This window comes from Cynocephalus volans, chromosome 1, assembly GCF_027409185.1.
Source record: "Cynocephalus volans isolate mCynVol1 chromosome 1, mCynVol1.pri, whole genome shotgun sequence".
Classification (NCBI taxonomy): Eukaryota; Metazoa; Chordata; class Mammalia; order Dermoptera; family Cynocephalidae; genus Cynocephalus; species Cynocephalus volans.
In genome coordinates, this window is record NC_084460.1 from 230396136 (window position 1) to 230410928 (window position 14793).

At 35.4% G+C, this 14793-nt stretch overlaps 1 protein-coding gene across 3 annotated transcripts in view; it reads left to right on the forward strand.

Annotated features, from left to right (window-relative positions):
• The window catches only part of SLC4A10 (solute carrier family 4 member 10), a 246420-nt gene that overhangs the window by 73496 nt on the left and 158131 nt on the right, over positions 1 to 14793 (forward strand). For all 3 annotated transcript variants that reach the window (XM_063092448.1, XM_063092456.1, XM_063092464.1), the window contains one exon: positions 12549 to 12695. In XM_063092448.1, the coding sequence (XP_062948518.1) occupies positions 12549 to 12695 (147 nt within the window). The remainder of the gene's footprint in view (positions 1 to 12548; positions 12696 to 14793) is intronic.

Below are 14793 nucleotides of genomic sequence, written 5' to 3' on the forward strand. Positions count from 1 at the left end.
GACTCTCCTTGTGTTGGTGCACTTGAGTTGCTGGTGGGCCATCTGCACAGTGGTTGTGGTGTCTAGTTGCTTTTGCAGCAGCTGTGGCTATTTTGGTGGCTGTGGTGGGCCACCCACATGGAAGTGGTGTTTTGGGCTTGCTCCTTGCCTGGTTGCAGGAGGAAGGGTTGGTCCCTGGTTCCATGCCTCAGAGTCCTGGTGGGCCCATGGCAGTGGTGGCATGCCTGGATGTGGGAGGAGAGGTAGGTCCTTGTCTCTACCTGTTTTTACATTGTACGTTGTTGCAGAGCATTTGGCTGGTTGCAGGAGGAGGGGTCAGTCCCTGGCTCCATCTGTTTTTATATTCTGCCTTGTTGTTGCAGAGCAGTTGGGTGGGAAGTAGTTTGCCCCAGGCTGGTGGATGAGTCCAGAGCAAACACTGTGGATCTTTGTTTGGGGTGGGTGTCCCTGAGCAGGCTTTTTGGCCACCTAGCTAGTGTCCTGTGACCTGATAGATGGACTTGGGTGTACTGGAGCTCCTCAGTTTGAATGGGCAGGGTTTCTCTTTCTTCTTTCCTATAGGCAGAGGCTCCTCCCAGGTCCTTGCTTCCCCTGGTTGGAGGATGTGTTGGTGGTGGTTGGGAATATTCTTCCTTACTCTGCTTCGCTGTCCTGGGTTTCTACACTCTCTGTGGTTCCACGTGTGTCTCTCTCTCTCTGGATTAAGGCAGTTGCATGGGCTGTGCAAGTATATCCCATCCCCATGTGTGCTACTGGGTCCCAGGTTTATGCTCAGTCACCTATTTCCTGGGCTCCACTGGTGACCATCCTTCTGTCAATGCATTTGAGTGGTCAATAGACTGCCTACAGTCATGGTGGCTGCTGCTATGGCATCAGCTTGCATGACAGCATCCTGCACTCTAGACAATTGTCAGTGGGGGCTGCCCTCGGCTTCTGAGGTCCACGCTCCTGCTGGCTGTGGTAGAGACTGCCCTTGGTTCTGGTAGATATAATTTTGAATCTTGGTTCAGTCTCTGTGTCTTTGAGCAAGTTGCTCCTTTTTATTTGTTTTAACTTTATTGAGTTATGAGTGGCATCTAAAAAGCTGTACATATTTGATGTATACCACTCAGTGATTTTCAGGATAAATAAAAAAAAACCATGAAATCATCACTCCCATCAAAGTTATAGACATATCATCACCTTCCAAATTTCCTCTTGCTCTTTTTATTATTATTATTACTATTGTTTTTGTTTTTATGTGTATGTGGTATGAACACAAGATCTATCCTCTTAGGAAATTTTAAGTATACAATACATAATTGTTAGCTATAGGCACTATGCTGTACAGTGAATCTCCAGAACTTATTTATCAGTATGTTCCTTTCTTGAACCTCAGTTTTCTTATCTGTAAATTGAGGGAAATAGTTTGCAGATTACAGGAATTTTGTGAAGGTTAAATGAGAAAATATAAACAAAACACTTAGCACAGTAGATGGTACATGGTAGGTTCTCTATAAATGTTAATTTCTTTTTTTAGCTTTAAATTCTTATAGCTATCTCAAGTACCAAATGACTTTGCACTTATTTATATTTATAATTCACCTTAAATTTTGTTTACCTTTTCTAGTACTCTCAGCTTGTAATCTTAAGCAGGTTCTTATACGTAGTTTGTTATCTCTGTCAACGTCGGTCACATTATAGGATCTTTACTCTTTTATTCTTGTTAATTTGCCTTCCTTTTGAGATGTCTGTCATTAGTTAACATTTTCTAATTGTTTTCTCATCTGAACCACTTTCCTATTTTTTTCAATTCTGTATCTTATATCCTGTTTATTCATCATTTATAATTTCTTAATTTTTATTGCAAATAATTTTTATCACTCAGCTCTTGCTGTGTAACTAACCATCCCCAAACTCAGTGGCTTTAAAGCATTCTTTTAGGACATAATTCTACAGCTTGTCAATTTGAGTTGGACTCAGCTAGCTCTTCTCATCTGAGCCAGCTGTCTCCTGCATCTATAGTCAGCTGATGGTTTGGCAGGTGAAGCTGGCTGGTTTATGAAGTCCTCAACTGGATGGCTGTCATCTAGAGATTCTCTCTGCATGATCTCTTATAATTCAGCAGGCTAACCTGGGCATGTTTACGTGGTAGCATGAGTTCTGAGAAGCAATAGATGGTAGGATCTAATGTATAAAGACTATTTAAGCCTCTGTTTGTGTCATATTTGCTAGTGTCCTGTTGGTCAGAGCAAGTAATGTGGTCAAGTCCAGATTCAAAGGTTGGAGGGATAGATTCCAGCTCTTGCTGAAAGAAGCTGCTAAAACATTGTGGCCATTTAAAAATATCTACCATATTACTATTTATATCTTATCTATAAGCATCTGTACAGAAGTGCCAAGTGTTTTTTATCTTTGCTTTCAGATGTTTTATTTTATCCCTTCAGTTGCACAGTTAAGTTCCATCAGCTTTTCTCATGGAAATCTCTGCTTTTCTCATCAGCAACTCTTCAGTTTTTCCAAGCAAGTCTTTCTGTCTTTAACTACCATCATTCCCAGAATGAGCCCCTTTCTACATATGCACATGTCTTTTAAATTAATAGAATACAAAACTAAGTCTGAAAAAATGTACAGTTTTACTTATATTTGCATTCATTTTCTAACCTATTTCCTTGAAGTAAAGTGGCAGGACTGTTCAGAAATCACAGTTTAATTAAAATGGGGTTGGGGATGTGGGGAAGTACCACCTTCTCTTTTGCATTCATTTTTTAAGTATTCCAGAACATATGTTGGTCTATTTTCTCCCTTTCCCTTGCAAGATAAAACAGCAAAATATAAGCGTTTGAAAATAGTAGTGAAATGTAAGCTTTTATGATTATAAAAAGGGGTGTTCTATCTTACCTTGTTTTGTCCCCCTGCTTTAGCATGAACTTCACATTATCCCCCTAAATTACTCTTCTGTTTTTGCTCATATTATCTCCTTTTTCTAGCCTTTCCACTCTTTTGCTGATTCGAAACCTTCTTATTGTTTAAGATCAACCCAGTTCCTACCTTCTTCGTGAAATTTTCACTGTTTGCTCAGGTTATCCTTGATTTTATTCTATTATGAACTTCTTTAGCATTTAATGGTTGGTACCACACAAAAACGTTTGCATACATACTGGTATTATTTAATGCTTTTTATGTGTATTCTAATTTGTATTTTTGCTGCTGTTTTTATTGTTAGAACTGATTCCTCAGCAATTGAATGGTTGTCTTTTTTAAGTGCAGGAATTATATCCTGTAATCATTTCTTTACTGTTCAATTTTGTGACTGTTTTGAACTCCATGCTCTCTAATCACTGTAAACATCCAACATTAAACTGTTTTTTAATCTAACAGAATTGGAAATTCTCATGTCTTTTTTTTCTTAGAAAATACATATTATTAGGATTCATTCACTTATTTCAGAAATGTCGAGTGCTTACTATGTTCCAAGATTAAAAATAACACTGCTATCTCAAGATACGAAGTTAATTTAGTTGCCGTGTTTTAACTAAGACAGTGTTATAAACCTGTAAGAAGTAATATTTTTGAAAATATGCCATAGTACCTTCTAAACTAGTAAACCTCAGACTGTGCCTCTTTTGATGAGCAACTGTAGAGCCTTCAGGATTTCTACTTTCTATCTAGAATAGTCACAGTCATGAGGACTTTTGTTTTATAGTGATTACAGATATGGACTCTGGGTCAGATGACTGTGACTAGCACTGCTTTAACATTTTCTTATTCTTTTAGCAAAACAACACAAGGAACAACAGTGCCTTAGCCTCTTTGCTACACACACACACTCAGTCGCATCTTTTTGTTCTCTTTTTTTCTTTCTCCTTCTTCTAACTCTCCCTTAGCAGAGAATTTCTGTTGGACTTAAGAATTCTTTAATATATTGTGATAAATGATGCCTTGGTATGTTTTCTGACTCTGTTAGAGTCTCCATGGAACTAAAGATCACATGCTTATTCAGCTTAATGTACTTGATCTTTTCCCATGATCGACATATCTAAATGGCTGTAGCAGCTCAGTAATTATGCACCAGCTGTGTTATATTCATTTCGCAGAAAAAAAACCACACAGTTCTCTTCAAGAGTAGACAGTTTGACCCTCTCCCTGCCAGCTAAATAAAGGAGAGTCGTTTATTAGTAGTATTATTAATCACAGTCCCCCAATATATCTCTTTTCTCATTGCATTTTGTAAATATTCGGTACACTATGACCACAGCCACTTCAGGAATTTTTTTCAGTACTGATATCTACTGTATAACTAAAATATTTACAATAATTATGAATCTGCTCAATATGATAACATCCACACAATTTAAGTGTCAAAAATCCAGGATTGGTTAGCAAGGTTTGTGCTCAGAAAGCAATATTACCTTTAATGAACCTTTGTTTTTCATTATGGGGAAATTGTATTTTTTCTGAACTGACATATGTACCTTTAACTTAAGAAGAAGAAAGGTCTTGAGATTTTTCTGGGACTTTTTTCCTATCCATGACTGTATTCTAACTGCACTTATTTTTCTCAGAATTCACTATGAATTCTATGTAGGCTTTTGGAAAACATTTTGCTTTCTAACAGAGACTCTAACTGAAGAGTTACTAGAAAAAGACACTCTAGATAAGATTTTACAGGACAAAAGAAAGGAATCATCTCATTTTTAGTTCTGTTCCTGATTTGTGGGAATGGTTCTAACTTCAAATAAGTTCCAAATAAATTCTAGTCTTCTGTGCTTATCTCAAAAAATCTTTTAATAGCACTTTTCTATGCTGTTTTCAAAATACATTCATATCTACAAGGGTTTGTGTTTTTATTAACTTTTGGGTTTTTAACACGGTATAAAGTTAATTTGGGGCTGGCCAGTTAGATCAGTTGGTTAGAGCATGGTGATGTAATAATACCAAGGTCAAGGGTTCAGATCCCCATACTGCCCAGCCACCAAAAAAAAAAAAAAAAGAAAAAGAAAAAGAAAACTTAATTCTTGTTTACCATTTTATTAATTTAAGAAATGTCCATTTGAAAGGATCCCCTCTTTTAACTAAACTGTTGGCCTTTACTCATAAAATAAAAATTTTTCCCTATGTAATCTTGAAAAGTAATTCAGACTAGGATTAATAATTGTCAAGTCATTTTAGAACAATGACATCTATCATTAAGTTTCTTAAATTCTTTGTCGTCTTAAGTGATACCTACCAGCATGAAAAATTCAATTTTAGACAAAATGTAATGGGAGAAATTGATGGCAATATCAATCTGGAAATGTTATTTGTATACTATTTTCTACAGGGTCTGAGGTGACTGTCTATTTCCTTAGGCCAGTGGTAGCTGGGATAAGAAAAGTTGGTAATATAGAATTGTCTTAGCAGGAAGACAGTGAAATGGGACAGGAAAATTTTATTCACCCTTCCAATTCCTTTAAGCTACTAAAGGTTAGCAGTGTGAAAGGAAAAGGGAACTAACATGTATCGTTGTCTACTGTGTAACAGGCATTATCATCAATATTTTATGTCTGTTATATTATCTCATATAATCTTTGTAGAAAATCTTCTGAATCTATTGGTAAGTTTTAAAAATCTATATTTATTTATTTTTCCCTAAAAACAAGCATGAGGTTTTTGGATTGGGGCAGACTATCATTATTACTTATAGCAATAACCACATTGGTTCTCCATGCCCCATTCTTCTCTTTCGGGAAATAACATACACAGTTATGTGCATAGGAGGGGAGCCCTGAAATTGTGAACCTGGGAGTTTATATGGGAACTGTTATACAGATGCCTTCTCCCCTCCTGAGAGAGGGAGAAAAACTTTATTTCCCTTATATAAACAAGTCTGCTCAGAGAAGAGAAGAGGAAGGTCCCTGCTTTTAAACCTTTTGCAATGTAAACCAGTAACTCTGGGATTTTATTCTTCTTTGAAATGTGAACACATAGCTCTAGGAAATAATTGTCCCTATCTCTCTGGAGTTTTCTATCTATTCAGTCAACTTTTAACCTGGATTGCAGATTTTCTTGCTTTAGAAGTCCCTAAAAATGCAGAAACATGAAAATATTTCATCTACAGTTTCATAGCCATGAATTGTGGCAGTTTTAGTTCTATCGCTGTGAAATTTGTGGCTTTTAGCTTTGTTTCCATTCCTTTTTAAATTTATTTAGTAGCATAATGCATTGTTATATCTGCTATCTATGTATTTCACTCAAAATATCATTATGCAAAAAATTTATTTATCAATAAATATTTATTGAGTACCAAAAACTATCAAGCACTGTTCTAGGTACCTGGGATATATCAGTAAAGCAATCAAAGATCCCTGCCCTTGTTAAATTTACAAACTTTTTTGGAAAACTAGAAATTAAACATGAAACATATTAAGTAAATTACTTATGTAAGTGCTATAGAAGAAAGCAAAAGTAGAGGAAAATGAGGGGAACGAAGAGTTCAAAGAAAATAGGGTGTAATATTAAACAGATATTCAGGGTAGGCTTCACTGAGAAGGTAAAATATGAGCAAAGACTTACAGGAGGTGAGCAATTAGCCAAATGCAAAGAATATTTCAGGCAGTGAAAAAAGACAGTGGAAAATCCCCAAGGTGGCAGTGAGAATAGCAAGGAGGCCAGTGTGGCTGGAATGAAGTGGAGCGAGGGGGAGAATAGCAGGAGAGGAAATCAGAGAGCTAACAGGGATGGGGTATGCAGATGCTGGAGGATCTTGTAGAGCATTAGAAAAACTTTGGCCTTTTCTTTAAGCGAAATGGGATGACACTAAAATCTTTAGCAGAGGAATAGCATGTTCTAGCTTGCATTTTAAGAGGACCACACTGACTTCTGTATTTAGAGCAGACTTGTAGGGTTGAATGGTAGACTCAAGAAGATGTGTTAGGAGGTTATCACAGTAATCCAGGCTGGATACGACTATGGCCATTACCAGAGTGGTGTGAAATGAGATGATGAAAGTTGTCCTAACAGATTTCCTAATGGATTTGTTACGAAAAAAGGGGAAGTCTAAAATGATTCCAAAGATTTTGGTCTGAGTAACTAGAAGTAGTTTTGCCATCAATTGAGATGGACAAGATTGTGGGGGAGAAGTTTATTGGAGAGGGTTAAGCTGGGGAGAATTAGGAGTTTAGTCTTGAACATGTGGAGTTAGAGAGGTCTATTAGACATGCAGTCGAGGTGTTGAGTAAACGGTTGGATGTGCCAGTTTGGAGTTTGGGAGAGAGGTTTAAGCTGGAGATATAAAAGTGGGAGCTACCCGCATATAGAGTGTAATAGGGGCAGATTTAGGTTTTGTGTGGTCCAAAGCCTGTGCAACTTTGAAAATTCTTTCTAAGGTAAGGAATTCAAAATTTGAATATATGTTAGGTACAAAACTGGATATGTATTTAGAATGAGAAAAATTTAAACAAATACTTATTTGAAAACATTAATAGCACAAAATTATAAACTTTGGGGAAATAGCATAATATTTTTAATTTACTGCCTGACATGACTCTGTAATATTTTTTCCACTATATATTTTTTTACCTCTAATGCCAATGATTTTGTAATATTATTTTCTGTTCAGAATATGGAAAACAATTTAGTCTTTATTATGAGTGATTAAAATTTACTTTTTATTAATGATAGTCTAGAAAGCTTTCTTTCATCTGACAACTTAGTTACAGTCTCTTGAAAATTTTGAGGGTTGCTTTGAAATTTAAGGTGACTTCTGTCAAACTTCTTGCATATATGACCTGTATGACTTGGAAGAATTTTCCAGGGACTAACTTTTGTCTCTGTGCTTCTTCTTCACTACCCATATCCTTCCAATGCTAGGCAGATTGTGATACCTCTGCATATTCTGACAACATTTCTAGCCCTGTACCTTTGTATCATAATATCAGGTGAGTTTGGCATAGTGGATACCAGGAATATTCCTGGAAGCTATTTCTACTCCAGGATAGCTAAGAATAACTTACACACATATGGAAGTGACTGAGAATCACATAAATGTGTTCCACTAAATCTAACCTAAATGTATCTCCAACTGTATTTCCTAAAATATCCACAGATACTTGAGTGTCCCCCATCATGATGGAAAGTGTAATGGAAGAGGAATGGAAAGAGACAATGGTTTTAGGCAATAATAGGCAATAATAGCAAACGTACCTTCACAAGTTTTCCTAAAATATATGACCATGAGAGCACAGTACACCCCCCTCTTCCCAGTAGGGCCGTGGAAAAGTCCATGCAAATGAGGCTACCTCTACAACTTAAACTTCAAAAAATATTATAGAGTAGTTTCAGAGAGTTAATTAATGAAAATATTTATTTCTAGATCCTGTGATGCTTGGATTATTTGTCAGCATTTAGTTTGTTGTAATATCTTTTCTCAGTCTAAATAAATATTTACTTTTATATCTAATTATATATTCATAATTTTGTATTCTTTTTCTTAAAGAGAATTTCCAACATTGAGTAAGATTTAGACCCCACACAATCCGGATCCTCCTTTGAGATCTTAGTGGGACCGAAGGATATTTGAAGTCAGGAAACCATATGGCATGCACTATAAAGACAGGAGGTGGTGAAATGCATAAAATTGAGGTTACAAAGGGCTTGCAATTATTGCCAAATAAAGGCCTCAGATGACAAGATAATTGGAAGATAGGAGTTCAAGGAACTAAAAAGCCAAAGTGTTACATCTACATGTATTTTGAAACCTCACAAATTAAGGCAGAAATAGTGTTGGAGAGAATGACGGTAAGCAAGGAACTCAAATCTTTGAGAAGTGAGTGGGAATTACCTGGGCGTGAGTAGATGGCAGCAACCATGAGGCAAAGGTTGTAGTGAGAGATGAAATCTACCATGAAATTTAAATCTGAGGAATTTCAGGGAGGATGGAGGGAAATGGTTTGAAAGTGTCAGAATGGTGCAAAGGAACACCACCCTACCTATTCCATGCACCCAACCGGAGGCAGTAAGAAAAGAAAGACAGCTTTCCCACCTCTCCCTTTCTCACCTGTGGGAGAGAAGCAGCTCTCAGTGAGAGGTTGTAGCAAAAAGCAGTGTTCTCCAGAGAAAGACAAGCTTGTGTTTGAATGAGAAAAGTGAAGAGAACACTTAGAGAATTGATTTTTGGCTCACTGGAAGGGTTTCAGCAGTTGGGGAGGAATGGAAAAGAAAGATACTTTTTACCAGCTTGTGACTTCACATATATTAAATGTGCTATAAAAATAATGAAATGTGCTGCCTTTTCTCTTACTTTATGTGATAAAATAGATGAGTGTAACCTGTCACTATTACCTTGTTTCCTGTGGCCATCTTCTTATTCCCATAAAACTTTTCTACTTATTTGTTTCTTCTCCATTTACATTTTTCCTGTTGATAATTTTGCTCTTCTTTTTATCATTTTGAGTCTTTTCATATCTTACTTACCTTTTAATCTTCCTTACCCATCTTCTTTCTTGCTATTTTTTGTCTTTTACTATTTTTCCTCATTGTTCTCTTTCAAAATCACACCGTCTATGGTCTCCCCCTACTCCCCACACCTTGCTTTAGCTGTAGTTGGGAATGGGCGGTATGCAATCACAGAAGTAGTACAATTTTGACATTTAGCATTTCCACCTCTAACGAAGAAAACTTTAACCACAAATGAATTACAGGAGGACAGGCAGTCTCCCAGATTCACCAAACAATATTCTCTCCAAATGTTGCTAACATTGCCACCTACATGTGCAACACTCTCTTCCTTAACACTTAAGAGATAGCAACTGGTTACTTCCTCAGACTCCCTGTGCTTTGTAGATCTGGCTTAAACTCTAAACAGAGTTGAGCAGATTTGTTTGTTAATTGTGGGTCTTGAAATATTACTTAACTTCTTTGAACTTTTTGTTTCATGAATTATAAAAAAGCACTTTCTGAATGAAATAGCTACTAATATTCTCATTTTATAGAAGAAATAATTGTCTTATAGAGATAAAGTAATTTTTTCAAGATTGCATAAATATAAATGACAGAGATAGGATTTGAATGCAAGCATTTGGCTCAATCTCAAAGAATACGCTTTTAGGGGCTGGCTGGTTAGCTCAGTTGGTTAGAGGGAAGTGTTACAACACCAAGGTCATGAATTTGTATCCCCATACAAGCCAGCCACCAAAAAAAAAGATTATGCTTTTAATTACTTCTCTATACTTTCATGCATAACATAACTTAATATTGTTGTAAATAAAATATGGTTACCAGAGGGAAAGGCAGAGAAGGAGGGGGAAAGGGGAGAGGGGTTAGCATGAAATTGGTAAAGAGCCACAAAAAATGATTGCATTGTGTAATGTTGAATATACTAATTTTCCTGATTTGAGAATCACATATGCACACAAGTATTGGTATTCAATGTGAAACCCCATAGATATGTACAATCAATTATGTTTCAATTTTAAAAAGTATGAGATACACAGACACACATATATATTAATATACTTCCTTTATTCCTTTGTTCAAAATTGACAAAAGAATTTTCTTATTGGGAAGGGCTTTTTGTGTGTTTTAATGATCTATAATCAGTTAATTGAACTAATTACCATTTTTCACTTGCCTATATGGATTCATACAGGACAGAAACCTGAATAGAAAAACTATTTTTCAGTTTGAAGTTTTCCATAGGATTTATCTATAATTATTTTTAGGATTATAAGAGATTAATATCCCCATTAAAATATGTATAATATCAGAGTTTCTTTTGGTAATTGAAATGACCAATTGCATAATTTGCTGCCAATCTCATCTACAATCCTACCAGAATTTGGAGGCACTTTAACCCTGTCTCACAAAAATAAGTATTTTCATTTTTGTTTTTTTATAAAGAAAAATTATGTAACTTAAATGTAAATATAGCCACTAAAGTAGGTAATTCATTCTAGTAGAATTCAGTTATCTCTTTCAGAGAAACAGTCAGCCTAAATGCTATGCATTAAATATTTTAGAAATCTTGCATCTTTGATTACATGTCTTCTGAAACTTAATGTTACTATAGGATTTTGGTTTAAGCCTTTCTTGCTATATTAGTTGACTGGGGCAGCCGTAACAAAATACACAGACTGGGTGGCTTAAACAACAGAAACTTATTTTCTCACAGATCTGGAGTTAGAAATTTCAAGATCAAGATGCTAGCAAGGTAGGTTTCATTCTGTGGCCTCTTCTCTAGGTTTATAGGTGGGAGCCATCTCGCTGATCCTGACGTTACCTCTTTGTGTGCTCAGAGAGATAGCAAGTAAGGGAGCTCTTTGGTGTCTCTTCTATAAGAACACTAATTGGATCCGGGCCCATCCGTATGACCTTGTTTAACCTAAAGGCCCTATATCCAAATACAGTCACATTCGGAGTTGGGGCTTCAATATATATACTTAGGAGGGACACAAACATTCAGTCCATAGTATTGTCATTATAGCATTTTGGTACTATTTGGCATTTGAGAAAGTAAGATTTTTTTAAACCCAGTATATTAATGTTTTAAGAGATTTTTCCACCCTCCCAAGGTAATACTCTCTTATATGTTGTCAACTCGCTGACACAAATTTCCCCTTATTTGCTTATACTTTTGCTTCCTCATAAAATAAATTTCTCTATAGCTACTCAGTGCAATAAGTAGCTATGGCTCTTGACTTTTTTTTTTTTTTAATTAATAGACTTTATTTTTTAGAGCAGTTTTAGATTTAGAGACAAAGAAAAGGATGAGTTCCATAGACATGTTGTGTTTGACATGCCTGTGGGAATGATGTCCAGGTGAATATGTCTAGTAGGTGAATGGATATATAGGTTAGTAGTCCAAGAGAGAGGTCTGGCATCAAGACAAAAGTCTCAGAGCCTACAGGATATATACTTATATAGCAGTTGAAATCATGAGGTCAAGGATAGAGTCCTGGGGATCCCAAGCCTTGAATGAGTAAACAGAAGAAGAATCAGCAAAGGAATAACATGAGCAAAACAAAGGAAGAGGAAGATGTGGACCAAGAGAAAGTACTGTCATAGAGAAAAGAGTGGTCAACGGTATTAAGTCCCACCGATAGGAATAGTAGAACTGAAAAAACACCACAGGATTTGACACTAGTAAGGACCTTGCTGAAATCTGTTTTGTTAGAGGTAGTGATTTTTTTCACACATTTAACTGTGAAGGGAAGGGAATTGGTGAGATAACATACTTAGCTGAGGGCAGGGAGAGCTTAAAACAAATTTTTTTTCTAACAAAAAGAGTACAATTAAAGTACAGGGAATGGACATGGAGAGATTACTAAGACAGTTAATAAATTAATAATGATTACAAAATATATAACCAAATAATTAGTATTAGAAATGTTTGTGATAGATATGTGGTATGCTTAATTAGGTATCGTGCCAGAGTACAGTGCCAAGCCCCAAGCTTTACACATCATAAACACTCGAAAATAATTTGCCAGATTGAATTGAATTGAAATGAGTTTCTACTAACATGTAAATCATTATCATTTGTGTCCTGGGATAATATAGAGTTTAATTTGTGCATTTACTTCCTAACGAAGGTCATCGAACACTATTTATTGGAGTTCATGTGCCCCTGGGAGGAAGAAAAAGCCATCGACGTCACAGACATCGTGGTCATAAGCACAGAAAGAGAGACAGAGAGCGAGATTCAGGATTAGAGGATGGAAGGGAGTCACCTTCTTTTGGTAAGAATCTCTTTCTTTTTTTAAAATTACATTTATGATTATAATTGTATACCTGCTTGTATAATCCATAATTAGCAGTAATACTTCATACTCATAAAATTTTTAATATTTTTATAAAGACATTGCGCAGGTTAGGGAGAAGTGGGAGAGAGAAAGCTTGTTCTTTGTTTTTCTCTTATATGCTTTGTGAGGGTGATTATTGACGTAGATTTATGATTTGATATATTAATTACAATTAAGTAGTAAAGCTTATTTGTATAAATTCTATACAAATAATAGTCATTGCTCTAAGTAGTTGGAAAATCCAGGGGAAAATTCTTTTATTAATTTTCCATTTATACTATTGTTGATGCTGCCCAAATTTTATTCTTAGGACATGAATGTTCTACTATTTTTACTGTTCTTTTGAAAATGTATATGGAACACTGAAATATGAGTTTTTATAGTTGTTAACAATTCCCAATTGCCATGAGAACCCATGTACATATTACCAAGAACCTGGCTTTCAGTTCCTTGACCCTCCCATCTATGACTTTCTTGTCACTGCATTTAGCTCACCTACTTGTCTATAGTTACTTTGCCTCTGAAGACACTAGTTCACTCACTGTCACTAATCACGCTCTGATTATAGCATCTCTCCTTTCTTGCTTGTGCAACTACTTGACCTCTCTACTTTTTTTCTATCCATAAGTTATCATCTTTTTTTCCTTTATTTCCTCATCCTACTTTGATTTCATAGTCTGTAATTTTGGGAATATTTTTGCTAGTATTCTAAATATCTTAGGTACCCTGTTTTAGTTTTATTCATACATCTACCCCCTCTTTTAAAGTCATACATATGTTGGGATTCCTCCATGTCCCAGGCTTTCTCCCCCCCTCCATAAATAAACACACTGTGCTGGAAATAAACATTCAACAGGGCAGGCTGTAACCATTATAAATTTATGACTCAAGTGAACCTTTAACACTTCCTCCCAATTTTATTGCATTTCTTTGATTTTTGAAATTTTATTTTTTAAACTTCATCCCCCTTTTTTTCACCATCACTTAATAGATTAAACCTGCTGTCTACCTCAGAGGGAAAACATGTCGTCAGAAAGGACTCACTTAACTTCCTTCCTATTAAACATGTAGACCTATATGCCTACATCTGCAACTTTTAAAATAATAAGGGGGTTTTCTTTTCCATTATGCTTATTTCCTGTTTCCTGCCACCACTTCTGGCAACTTATACAATTTATAATCTAATCAACCTCTTCCTTTTAATTGGATTGTTCTCATCACCTTTAAACATGATAGAATCTTTCCCTTTTTAAACAGTTCCTCCAACCTCACTTAAACCCACAATTCTCCTTTAGTCATTCAGGTATAAAGTAAGTTAACTGCACATAAAATTTTGGGGTAACAGTTCTACTTTTAAAACTCTTTAGATATTGTTTTTTTAAATATCTGTTTTCACTAAGTGTTGCAGAGAAGACTGTAGTCTCTATTTTTTTCATATTTTGGTTTATGTCTTTTTAAGACTTAGTGCCTATATATATTCTTTTGTGTCCCTTTAAGTAAGAACTATTGGTAGGTGTATTAAAAAGCCTTCCCAATATTTATACACTTGTATTTTTCCACTTAGGGAATGTTTTCCTATTATATCTGATTCTATTTCTTATTATATCTGAATATTTTCCTATTATATCATTTCCTTTGATCTCTGTTTTGTGAATATTATTTATATGCATCTTGGATTTGTGATGTTTGCTCCTTGTCATTTTTCCCTGTAGTTTAGTCTTTTATATTACCATTTGATTATCCGAAGTACCAATTCTGCATCTTACTACTTTTATGATGGGTTTTGATTTTACCATTGCATTTTTAGATTGCTAGAATTTCTTTCTTATGTCATCCTATTTTCTTAACATTTCCTCCTGTCCTTTTCTAATTACTTTTTGGTTTTGTGCTTGATAGACTCTCTGTGTATATATTCTATATAGGGTCCCCAGCTATTTCTAAACATTTTCGATTTATCCTGAAGTAGATAATTTTCAGAGCTATATCATCCTTTGGCTGTCAAGATTATTTTTACTCTTTATTAATTTGTTTCCAT